The sequence below is a fragment of the Acomys minous genome (genome assembly GCF_964271855.1).
Source record: "Acomys minous genome assembly, chromosome: 6".
NCBI lineage: Eukaryota > Metazoa > Chordata > Mammalia > Rodentia > Muridae > Acomys > Acomys minous.
This window is the reverse complement of record NC_140487.1, coordinates 74,427,314-74,440,776: the sequence shown is the minus strand read 5'-3', so window position 1 is coordinate 74,440,776 and position 13,463 is coordinate 74,427,314. Positions and strand designations below refer to the sequence as shown.

Genomic DNA, 13,463 nt, shown 5'->3' with positions numbered 1-13,463 from the left:
CCTTGGTCTTTCTTGTGTAAATAGTATTATTAGTAAATATCTAACTTCCCTATGCTTGAAAGATCCGGAATGTAATGGGCAAATGTTACAAGGAGGAAAAGAGGAAGGAAGGAAGGAAGGAAGGAAGGAAGGAAGGAAGGAAGGAAGGAAAGAAGAAAGGAAGGAAGGAAGGAAAGCAAACAGGTAGATAAACATAAGCTATGTTCCTGTTTCTACAGTAAAGAAACACACCAAAACCCAAGAGCTCTGATATGAGGTAAGGGACCTGAATCCTAATACAAACATGATTCCTGGTAGGAGAGCCATTACATAACACCACCCTGGCCCTAAGTGAACCAACATCCTCAGAAGATGCATTTCTGTGTACCTTTCCCATCTCCTCCTATCCTCACCAACCATTTTCGGATTTCTAGCAGTCAGTCTAATTCTATTTTGAACTTTGTATACATGAATTCATACATAGCAGATAAAATTGTTTCAGAGATTCATCCTGTGTTCACATGACTCAACTGCCCCGTTCTCTAGGACCGTGGACAGGGTTCTAACACAGCACTGTCTGCGGGCCTGTCCTTCCCCTGCTGACACTGATGGTCTGGCTCTTGATTACTGTGAGCAACCTGCCTTAGACAGGGTCTCAGGACACTTGTGGTCTTGTGCTTTCATTCTTCCAGGAAATGGCTGACAGAATAAAGAAAAGTTCAGATTGATAAGAAACCTCCAAAATTTTCTCCAGCGTTTGTGCCACTTTACAGCCCATCAACAAAGCACTGAAAACTGGTTTCACTAACATGCATAGACAATGCAGTATGTCACTCCTCAATTTTCACCATTCTGAAAGGTTTAATTTGCATTTCCTTGGAAACTAATGATGGCCAAGTCTTTTTCATGTGCTAAGTGGCCTTTCTTACATCCTTCTTTGAAGTGTCTGTTCAAATTGTTTGTCCATATTAAGAAATTCTCTTAAGACAAGCAGAACTCTTAAATTTGGATCTCGTTCATCAATTATTATATTTTGTTTACTTGCTATGAAATATCAGAAGATCCAAGATAGATGGCATCCAGGTGGGCAGGTTTGGCTATTACATACTAAAAAGGGCAAGAATATCTACTTAGGTACAATCATCCTGAAAGTTTGGGTTTCAATTTAAAAAATATTTATTTATTATTATGTATATAATGTTTTGCCTGCATGTAACACCTTCACTCCAGAAGAGGGCACCAGATCTCATTATAGATGGTTGTGAGCCACCATACGGTTCCTGGGAGTTGAACTCAGGACCTTTGGAAGAGCGACCAATGTCCTTAACCTCTGAGCCATCTCTCTCGCTTCTGGTTTCAATTTTTGTATGTGGTTTTTGCTTGCGGATAGCAAAGAGGCACCTATTACATCTACAATTTACTTGTTTAAAAGCAGGGAAGAACTGATAAGCATTTATCAAATATTTTTAGGTCTAGATAGATGTTTTAAGTTGATAATGGCAAGAGGTGATGGAGATTGATTTACACTCCGAATTTTAGACGCACCAAGATAGGAAAGATGTTTTCTTCAAGGCTGTCATATACAAATAGCCAAAACATTAATAATGTAACATTTACATAATTCCTGATTGTTTCATGGTTCTTCCTGCTATAGGTAATCTATTGTACATATGTACATGTAAAAAACAAAACAAAAACAAAAAAAGACACAAACAAACCTCATAATACAGCCAACCTGTACAGCATCCTAGATATCTCAAGACCTCCCAATTTTAGGGGCAGACAATTTCTTTGATACTTTTGTTTTGTTTTTGTTTTTCCGAGACAGGATTTCTCTTTGTTGCCTTGGCTGTCCTGGACTCACTTTGTAGACCAGGCTGGCCTCGAACTCACAGAGATCCACCTGCCTCTGCCTCCCTGAATGCTGGGATTAAAGGTGTGTACCACCGCACCTGGCTACTTTGATACATTTTTCAATCACAAAACCTTTTTAAGATGGCTAGCTTCACAAACTTAAAGTAGTGGCAGAATTTAAAATCTGTCTTCCAGAAGTGTTCCTGGACCTGTTCTAATGTGGCGTGTCAGTCAGACAATAATTAACTGTAACTGGCCCTTCTGCAAGCTTCAGTGCTCTTGGAGTGGCACTCAGAAAGTGAAATTATGTTTCCTTATCTTTGAAAGCATCAAAAGAAAAATTAAAGAAATTATTTTTACTTGGTGCCTTTGCAAAGTAAGTGAACTGTAGCCAGTATCAAGAGGAAAAACTTAGAAATCTCTTTTGAAAACTAAGAGTTATATAGTTAAAATTACCCAAATAAGCAAGGATCAATAAACAAAGTCCCTCAAACTGACCACATTCTCACTTAAAATATTATGATATGTGGAAAGAAGTAAGCGATCAGTGGGTAGAGTCTCCATTTCTCTGACTAACAGGGAACAATTAATATTTCATATAACACGTAAGGAACACTAAATTCTTAATGGATTGTATTGATTAAGGAAAAAGTTCAATGCTAATATTCCTGAAGGGAAAGCAGAACAATCTGTTACTTTACAAAGGCAAGAGTCATGAGTTCACAAACTTAGGGCCACTGACCTAAGCACAGAAGCCTGAATGGCTTGGCTCATTCCATGCAGTACATGGGGAGAAGCCCCCCAAAGGACACCAGCAAACCCAACTGTCAAGTGACAGGAGCTCCCGGACACGGCTACCTTGGCTGTACCATCATTGATGTTTGTCACACTTGTGTCTCCTGCCTACACTGAAGGGAGAGCAGCATTTCCTCAGTGGACCTACCATGCAGGTGTCCAGAAGATAGCTGCAGCTTGTGTGGTCTTTTTATGAGAACGAGTAACACTGCTTCCCAAGGCTACAGCCCCACCTGTGCTTCTGTCTACAGGCATGAGTTAAGTGGAAAGCTGTGGGGGAAGCCACACAGGTGGAAGTAAATCCCAAGAGTTGGACCTATCTTATTATTTATTTCTATTATGTTAAAAAACAGTGTGTGGACTAAGCAATGGAGATCCAACTCAAGGAACTGAAAACAAAACAATAACCTTTAAACTTCTATCTAGACACAGCTGATTAGCAGAGCTCCAATCCTGAGTCCAAGGAGCACTAAATACTGAAGGGACCCCTGCCCTGCACAACCAAACATAACCAATTCTAAATGTCCATCATAAAAAAATACTGTCAAACAGTGGTTTGTTTCAAAGTTGTCTCTTTCTCCTTGGAATTAGTTTGATACTCAGAGGGAAGTGAGCAGCCTATAGTACAGCTCGACAGCTGGATCTCCTCTTCAGAGTCCTGATGACATCACTGATCACACATTTTAAGGCAACCAGTGAGGAAGTAAATAAACAAATTAAGATCATCTTTACCCATAATGAAAGAACAACAACAACAACTTTCTTTTCTTCATTGTAAGCCTATGAGCATCAGGCCCTAAAAGGGTAACAATGAGAGATTTCATTTCACTGTTGGGAACTGGAAGACCTCAAAGACACAGTAAGTCACTGCCGGGACTGAGTATGTTAAACAGCCAAGCCCACATTCAGCCCAATGTGCCTTTGCACTGAACAGTATGGGAAAACATATTCTTTCTAGAAAAGACTATTTTCTTATGTGTTTGCTCACATGAGTTATATGTGCACTACATGTATTCAGGTGCTCTTGCAAGCCACAGATCGCACGGGCTTTCCTGGAACTGGAGTTACAGATGGTTGAGAGCCACCTGATATGGGTGTTAGGAGTCACACTCTGCCGGAGCACTGCATACTTAATGCAGGGCCGTCTCTCCAGCTCCCAAAGTGTACTCTTAAGCACAAACATTTTTCTTTTAAAAGAATTGAAATTCTCCTCACATTCCTCAGGGCACAAGAAATACTATAGAGGGCAACACAGGTGAGATGGTGTTTAAAAAAACAAAGCCCTCAGATAACCCTGACCTTCTAAACTGGCAATCGTCCCCAGAAGGGTATGTGCAGAGGGCACAGGTATATTTACTTTATCTAGAATTTTGCCTCTTCAATTTCTCTTTTACTGAATAATCAAGATGTTATTTGGCTCCAAGGGCCATAGGGAATTAAATGTCACCACTGCAGCTGCTCTATTTCCTGCTCACAGTCCTGCAAATTAAAAAAAAGTGGGGGGGGGGGGGAGGGGCAATACAACTGCAGGATTTAATTAGTGAGTAAAAGCCCAAATTCTTGCCCGAAGCCCCATTTTTCCTGGAATATGCACTCTTTCTTCTTGTGTCAATTTTTCATTGTGAAGGAGACATCTCTATAACACAATAACTCTAGCTATGAGGTAACTCTCGTAACATCAGCCCTGCATTAGAACAGGCAGCATGCCCAAATAATGCTGTTTTAATACAATTTGTGTCCAGCAGAAACTCAGTCAACTGGGTCATTTTGAATTTGATCAATGTGAATTAGTGTCTGACTGAGATAAAACATTTGATCATTTCGAAATGATCAATGAGAATGATAGATAAAAGATTCCTCATGCACATTTGGCAGGTTAGGTCCATTCACACAGCACTAAAGTAGGTTTTAAGTAGACATCAGCAAGCATGAAGGACGGTGTGCAGGGAACCTGTCGGCAGCAGACAGCAATACACAGCAACGGCATATAACTCGAGTCCTTTTGATAAGATGAGTGATTCAGTAAGGCAGCTGCAGCCCTGCAAAGCTGCCAGAGCGCGATCTCAGAGCAGCAAGGTGCCGCTGAGCAGCTCAAAGTTCTGAAGTCACTCTTACTTAAAAGTTTAGGTGGAAAAGTAAGTAACATAAATTTACCTGACTAAATTTCTAGAAGAGATTTAAGACTATTAATCAGAGCAAACTCTGTACCCGCAGTACAATTAGTCCTATTAATCTAATATTTCCAAATTGAAGTCACATTGGCATTTGGACACACTGGCTTAGGCGTCTAACAGAATTATAAATTTGCTAGTCAAAACCTTATTTAATTATTTTACAGCCAATTAAGCAGGCTCTTTAAAGCACTGTTGCTTACGACTGTCTGCGATCCACACTCTTATGACAGCAGACAGGAGAAGCACTTGCTAATGATACATGCCCCAAAAGGTCTCGCCCGCCCCGGAACAAACTAAGCAGTACTATCAGATGGATCCCCAAAGCCCAAGGACATTTTAAAGTTAAAGAGTTTTACATGGGAAAAAAAAAGAGTTTTACATGCAAGAAATTCTTTCAGTGGGCAGTGATACCCACAAAGCCCATTTTATCTGCACAAGCTTTGCATAGCTTTTCAGATACTCTAAAAGCACCACAGCTTTATTCATCCAGCTAGCTAATCTTTAATACTTTATGAGGCTAGCCCAAGCTTCTTCCCAGGAGCCTAGGTTTCTCAGTCAGGTCGATGACTTCTTTCAACAATAAGTGAGGCTTCTCCTGCAATCTGGCACACAACTGGCTATTATTACCTGTATTCATGTGCAATTTCATACAATCACATTCTTTTACAGTGTTTCGCCATTCAAAGAATCCGAAGCCAAGTCAGGAAGCTCAGTGTCCAATGAAACCTTCACTTTCCAGCCCCCGCTCCCCAATGGAAGGTAGGAATTGGTTACTTTACTATTTTAAGGACAGCCTGGGAAGGAAGTATCAGCCTATTCTAAAGTGCTCTCTATGGCTTTGCACATCGTTACAGTGGAGTAGTTTATATTTCTTTGGTATCTGCTTTACATTTGCTTGATCTTTGCTTTAAAAAGAGTCTGAGTAAACAAACATGGGGTACTGTTTTTCTATGTGCTGATATATGCGCTGACCTACCAGGGAGAGGCAGTTCTGATGCTGACAAGAAAAGAAACCGGGTCCTGCAGCACTCATTGCTTCACTGAGACACATCACAGACAGCAATACTGTCGTGAGTGCTTTGTGTGCTCAGAATGCTGGTTACACTATGGACTCCCTTTGGCCCTTATTTCTCCTACTGTTCTGTCTGGGTGCCCTAATGCCACCTAGATTTTGTGTACTCCTTTGGCACATAGTCTTATAACTTGAACGTAATAATAAAAATCTAACATTTATTGAACATTTACTTTACCTAAGCATTACACATACAATCTTTTTTGTTCTTTGAAGTACTGAGGATTGAACCCATGGCCTCAGACACACTAGGCAAGTACTCTAGCCTCTGAGCTACACTCCTAATCTGATGTAAATCGGTAAGTGTAATATTTTAATTTAACTGTAAAGTAGAAAAGGCTCAATAAAGAACACAATTTTCAGTCGTATTCAGAAGCAGGATGCTTTATCCTGCAGTCAATAAGCGCCTGCCCACTACAACAAATGTGCAAGAGTGAGCTCTCTTCTTCCAGCATGAGACTTCAGGAATTGAGCTTATGTTGAGCTTGGCAGCACTATTTGTTGAGCCATCCTGCTGACCCTGCTTATGTTTCATAGCTAAAAACTTAAAGCTATTAAGGAGAAAAGTACCCAAAGAAAAAAATTAAATACTATGAATTGCCCTTAAGTTCTGTAATTCTCACCAGAATAGTGACAACAATGTTTAAAGTGTATTGGGGAGGTAGCTCTCATTACAACAAAGATCTGGACTTTGGAAAGGATCTTCATTTGAAAAGCTGATCTTTCCTTTTCTTCTGTGATGCAATATAGGTTTCACTCAAGTAAGATCACCTGCCCTCCTCACAACATAGAACATAACGGGTGGGTCATGCCCAGAGTCTAAGGAATGAATGCTGTGTGGATAAGGTAGGAAAACAGAAGCCCACTAGTTCTAACATGCCCAAATGGTTTACGGTTCACACTCTAGCCTGACAGACTAAAGCGTGAGCTACTATTTTAACTAGCCTAGAATGTTTTGGCAGAAGGAGCTGACACCAAGGTATTAGGCATGTCCTACCTTAAATGATTTTCACTTTCCTTTTTTTTTGGGGGGGGGGGACTTCATATGAGCGCCATTTTAGGCATATAAAATTGTCCTTAAAATGGCAATTTAAAAAGTATCCCTCTCCAGAAGTCAATCAAAGTGCATCTCAATCACTCTTCCGGCAAAGAGAATTAAGGCTCTTCTGTGTTCATTGGTTAAGTGAGACCTCTGAGTTCAGGTTCAAGATGGTCAGAAGCTTCAAAGAGAACCTCACAGCTGCTGCACAGGTGTGCAGACAGGAAGCAGCCAGAATCACTGGGCCAGGCAAGATGACTGTTACTTAATAAAATATAGTACACTGCTTTGAAACAGATGGAGGGTCATAGTATTTTGAGATGGTCAGTCTTCTGAGTCACTCTTACTCTCTGAAGATAGAAAGCCCCTCTCCTAGTCACAGTGAAATCGAAATAGGGCACTCTGGGATGCTCACTCTAGCAAGCAATAGTTAGAAAATGACGACATAGACATAGTAAGAGCTTCTCTCTAAATTATGACTCCTAAAACCTCTTCACAAAGTGTGAATGAAGCTTGCACATTTGTTGGTAGAGTCTGAGGGGACATCCCATAGACTAGTCTTACTGCTGACAAAACACAAAGTATTGGAAGGCTCCCAAACTGCCCTAAGGATAGAGAATTGACTAAAAACTCTCAGAGAACTCACTGTAAGCCAAGGTCAGTTACGGTTCTTCACTGCTGGGAAATGGTAACAAAAATTAGCCAAAGGAGGAAATATATAGGTAGTCTGGAGGGATCTTAAGGCAGAGCTGATACTGCTCGCCAGGCCAGTTGCTTGGCTGATGACACGTGATTATCTGATGACATGTGACTCTCTACCCATAGTACAGCCTACTGGGGAACATACCCATGCTTTACTGCAGTTTTACTGAGGTCTCATGATTCAGTCTTTGGTATCCTATCACCCCAATACTATATGAGCTGAGAAACCCGCCATAAATAACAATTTCTACCACAAGACAGGTTCCGAGGGTTTAGAGGTTATCTCTCAAGGAGCCTAATCCAAATCTGAATCTGTCTGTGGCAAAGGCAAAGCCTTACTCACCAGTTAGGCCATATCCCTACAGAATTATAAATAATATTACGCCAGAAGGTAAGAGAATGATACAGCTGGGTTCTGCTCATGACTCAGTTTATCTTCCAGGTCCACAGTTTCTTACAGAAGTCATCAAAACACTCATGTGTTCTGTGGGTTCTCTCATCCTTATTTTCCAGTATGCATGGCAGGATGGCTCAGTGGAACACTTCAAGAATGATTTTCCTCATTCCAAACCAGACATTTCCTTCTAGGAGAATAAACACATCAGTTTTCTAACATGCTAAACTTACTATCTTGGTTCTTTTTCCTCTTCTATCCAAAGGATGAAGGATTCAACTGTGTCATACTTACCTTCTAACTTATTTGCTAAAACCCTAATGTTTACTACATCAAAATGTGGCTGCATTTAGACTCTTTACAGGGGTAACGAAGGGGTGGTTGTGGTGGCACATCTTTAATCCTAGCATGCACTTGGGAGGTAGAGGCAGGAAGATTCTACAAAGCTTGATCCTGTTTACACACACACACACACACACACACACACACACACTAAATAAATAATTAAATAAATAAAAAAATAATAAATAAGGGGATGGGCTCTAGTCTAGAATGACTCTTGTTCTTATTTTTAAAAGATTAGAAACATATACAAAGTCAAGGCACATGGAGAAAGTGGTCATCTGCGGGCCATGAAGAGAGGCCTCAGAAGAATCTATCCTGAATATTGGGTTGAGACATCATTCATTAAGGCCTGGAGCTTAATCCATTAGCCCGTTATTAATTCACATCTGATCTTTATAAGCATCTTGTACCAGTTTTCATTTGCCTGCTGAGAACTCCCACCTGGTACTTTGGATTCTTGTTTCTTGCATGTCAAACCCACCATTAGCTGTCCACTCCTACAAAGCACTGAAGTGAGGTGCTCTTGGGCACAAACCCCTCCCATTGACTTCTTACTAAATGAAGACCCAACCTAGCCTGGCAGTTGGTGACCTGTGACCTCTGTAGCTCTATCTTGTGCTAACCTCTGAGTAAAGCCATTGATCTTCACTAAAGTTGTCATCCACTAACAAAACAGGAACATTTTCCTTCTGGACATCCTCCTCTTCCACCTATTCAATACCTTTCTCAAGTCGCAGACAAATGCCATGCTCTTTATGAAGACTCCGCAGATTACTCTAGTCTGCATTAGTTTCTTAATTTTAGTTATTTTTATAGTGATTAATTTATAATAAAGAAATATCCAGGATGCCAAGTCAAAGGTTCTCAAAGTATGAAAAGAAAAGGTTTTTGAAATGTTACTCTACCAGGAGCAAAGATAAGCAACTACAATAAAAAAAAAGTGTAAATACAGTAGTACTTTCCAATATTAGCTTAACACCCAATTTTTTCTCTAAATTCTTTGTTTTGGAAACAATATCTTATGTACCCTAGGTTGACCTGGTTTAATATGGTACCAGGGATAAAACCCAGGGCCTTGTTCATAGTAGGCGAGTGCTCTACCCAAGTTACGCCCCTAGCCCTTTATCTAAAGTCTCCTGATTTCTAAGAATAAGACCTATGGCACATATCTATGACCACAGCACTTATGTGGTGGGAGACAAAAGAAGTAGGAATTTAAGCCATGCTATCATACCAAGTCTGAGATCAGCTGGGGCCACACAAGACTCTTTCTTCAAAAAAATAAATGAGATATTGATTGACTGGTTGAACTGTGCCTCACTCTTGGAGATCTTTTCTCCCCCCACCCCATCCTCCCCCCCCTTTTTTTTTTTTTTTGCTAAGGAAGATAGAAAGTTTTCATCTATTTAAATACACCTCAAACCACCTTTTTTTTAAAAAAAAAATCTTATTTTAATCAACATTAAAGCAACACAAATATCCATTACCACACAAATTGCACTGAAGCAGAAACTAATAATTCTACCTTAAGGTTTAATCATTTTATTATATGCTTATAAACATGTGCAAGGAATAAGGTCAGAGCGCAATGTAATCTTTTAACTAAATCTGTCACAACACCTTTTTTTCTTCACTAATTTGTACACGTGCTACTAACAGGGGTTATATAATAGAATCCTTTGCAGTCTCGGTAAAATACCTTCTTATCTAATGTGAGAACTGGTGGTAAGAGAATGGGTCGTGGGCACTTTGATCCATCAATTACAGAATATTCATTTAGATATCACAAGGATTAATAGATGTAGCAATCTAACATCACCTTCATAATCAAGGGTAAGGTAAAGTCTATGATTTAAATGTGATCAAGGTACTTATGAGGAAATAAAAATAGTTTAAGTGGAAGAAAGGAGGCTATCCTAACTTGGACCTGCCCATCATTTTACTACATAAACGTGAATGTTTTCCATGTTTCAATTAGTAAAGGTAGCAATTTGCTACAACCTTCATAATTAAGGGCATTCTATGCCATCTCTTACTCCAAATGAAAATTCTCTCACCCATTTCTTTCACTTTCCACTTAGTTCATAAAATGGATTGGGCACCAACAGTCTTTCATCCAATGTTCCAGAAAAGCAGGTAACATGGCTGCATCTTGACTACACAGAAACACTTCCCAGTATTCCCCAGCCCAAGCATCACAAGTGGAGTCTGATACAAACAGCAACGCAACTGAGCTCTGGCCTCAGAGGACAGGCCAGCACAGGGTGCAGGACTTACTTGAACTTGGCTTCCACCTCTTCAGCAGCTTTCTGATATTCCTCGGTGGTGACTTTGTAGAACTCTGAGCTCTGTGGACAAAATTGACAACATTTTCAGTATGCAAAAAAGACAAAATGTTCTGAAGACTTAACATTTTGCAAAACAGAAGCAACCTTGTTTCAGGAACACCAGAAGCAGGGAGATTTCTGGCTTAAATGGCATAGTACTTAAATAGCTGGAAGGTCACTGATTTAAGTGACAGTACTGATACTGACACATAAGTATAATTACATGACAGATGTTCATACTATTAATTCATCACTATGTAATCCTCCTGAGAAGATTCCTAACATATTTTTGAAGGATGTCTTAGAACTACCTTACTTGGCTATCTAGGGCTATAAAATCAGAAGATTATTAAGCTCAAAGAACAAAATTCACACACACACACACACACACACACACACACACACACACACAGCGATGCAGAAGCAGTTTTTACTCTGCATATTTTGTTTTCTATATGAATCTTAGCCAAGCATGATGGCCCATGCCTTTAATCTCAGCACTCAGGAGGCAGAGGCAGAGGGAGGTTAGCTCGGGGCAAGCCTGCTCTACATGGCAAGTTCTAGACTCTGCTTGGAGAGATAGTGAGGAAAAAAAAAAAAGGAATAATTGATAGAACAAAAAGATAGCTAACTTGCTCACTTTCACACGAGTAAAAGAACCTCAACATTTGTAACAATCAGTGTGAACAAAAAAGCACACTTAGTAGTCTTAGCATAAGAAAGACTGCACTATGATGTGAGCTCACGAACAATACAAGGCAAGCTGCAGCGGCAAGACAAAGCCTTTCCCAGGACAGCAGGACTAGCTGTTAGCTGCTCTGAAAGCATTCTTACCAGCGGAGCTGGCCTAAATGACCCATGAGCTCTCAGACTCAATGAAATATCCTGAACAGCACTGGGCAGTGCAGAAGGATGCAACATAATACAGGGCTCTATTGTGTGCCTCCACTCCCTAATCACTCGGGTTTCACACCCACAGCGAGGGTAGTTTATTTTTAAATAAATCATTGTTGGTTGGTAAGAAAATGAAAATGAAAGCCTCCTCACACCCGTGACCCCTTTGCATTTAACAATCCGGGTTGCCCAATGACAGTCACATCCAGGTTTCCAAGATGCAGATAAAATCAATAGGTATGTGATTAGACAGCAGCCTGGGGTGGCTGGAGCCACGGACAGGTCACCATTTGAGATGATGAATGGCTCTATAGCAACCTCCAGTCCCCTACGATGCTAACATTTACTATAATCTTATTTGGGCTACGATTTATCTTTCTTGCACCTGATCAATAAAGATGAACAGAACAGTTGTAAGGATCGATTGTAATTTTTTATCATTTTCAAGCACAAAAGTGCATTTCTGACATGAAGACAGTATCCTAAGTGCACTGCCTCTGCAGCTTAAAAAGTGCAATCTGAGTGATCAGCCACACTCTGTATGTGGAGAGGTGTTAATTTATCAGTAGGTCTAAAGCTATCAAAAAGCCATTTGTCTTCTCAGATGCTGCAGCTTTAGGTTGGCCACACCTCTCCATAGGCTCCACTTACTACAAGGTTTCCTTGTGTTCTTCTGCACTGTTCATCTTAAGCTTTTCCTGGAAGATTTTTAACCAAGAGGGAGCAACAAAAGCAGCTCAAACAGCCTATCACTACCAGCATCAGAACACTGTTCCTAGCTGTCAAATCAGTATCAGGTCACTGATACTGGTGACACAACAGCATCTTGATTAATATGTTTCTTTATGGTAAATGTTGAAACTTTAATGTCTAGACAGGACTGAGCTGAAAGTTCTGATTTTGGGTCTAGCCTGTGACCCTTAGTCAGTCTTTCAAACTCCCCCAACTTCCTCTCCAGTATTTGTAACCTATCAAATATGGATGATAGTTAGCACTGCTTATAGCAAAGCCAAGCTGTTTAAGAAATCAAGTAAGATAAGGAAGAAAGCTGTGAAACCTGGTGAATGTTTTGTGGTGTAAGAGAACTATCTGAATAAAATAATAGAGTAACACATAACTCTACTTCAGGCACAAATGCTGAATGGTCAAAAATAGTAATGTGTTCTAATAAGAATAAAGCACAAAAGTGAGAATTTTGCTACAGTACAAAGCAGTGAACTTCCTTCCGTTCTGTGATGACAAAGGTAGGGAGAACAATTCTGGTTACACCATCTATGGTGATAACCACAGCCGCTGTGCCCAAGGTTGCCACCAAGCTTACTAGAGAACTCTCTCTTAAAGCGGTAGCTTTCAGTTTGGCTCCATACTCCACCTCAGTGACTAGCTGCCTATACTGCACAGATCTTTCTAATGATAACAAGTTCTAAGAAGCAGCACCAGATAAATACTTAAGTATACTCAAGATATATAGGCAGTGTTTAATTAATTAAAATAGTTACTTATTCAATTAACACTAGATCCTTATTATTCCAATAATGTTCACTCAGGAAAATTGTACCCCTGAGAAAATTTCAATCTAATATCAAAGAAAACCAATTACAATAGAAGGCAACAGAGCCAGCGCGGATGCTGTTACTAAAGCTCACAGATCTACTCTGGCCTCAGAAAAGACACATGGAATACCTACCATTGATTCCAAACCCAAACCCCAAATCCTCAATATAACTGCAATGGGAGAAATGACGAATGCTGGGTATTCTGGTGGAAATGTATACCGTGGGGGGGGGGGTGGTAATGGGAGTGGGGGTTTGGGGACTTAAATATTCACACATGTAAGGAGAAAAGTGGAAGCTACATGGTAGATGTAATTCATGCAGTTTGGAAAAAT

General features: G+C 40.2%; 1 protein-coding gene across 3 annotated transcripts in view; it reads right to left on the bottom strand.

Moving 5' to 3' along the window:
• Positions 1–13,463, bottom strand: part of CHCHD3 (coiled-coil-helix-coiled-coil-helix domain containing 3) — a 259,841-nt gene that overhangs the window by 42,697 nt on the left and 203,681 nt on the right. For all 3 annotated transcript variants that reach the window (XM_084787378.1, XM_084787380.1, XM_084787379.1), the window contains one exon: positions 10,632–10,702. In XM_084787378.1, the coding sequence (XP_084643504.1) occupies positions 10,632–10,702 (71 nt within the window). The remainder of the gene's footprint in view (positions 1–10,631; positions 10,703–13,463) is intronic.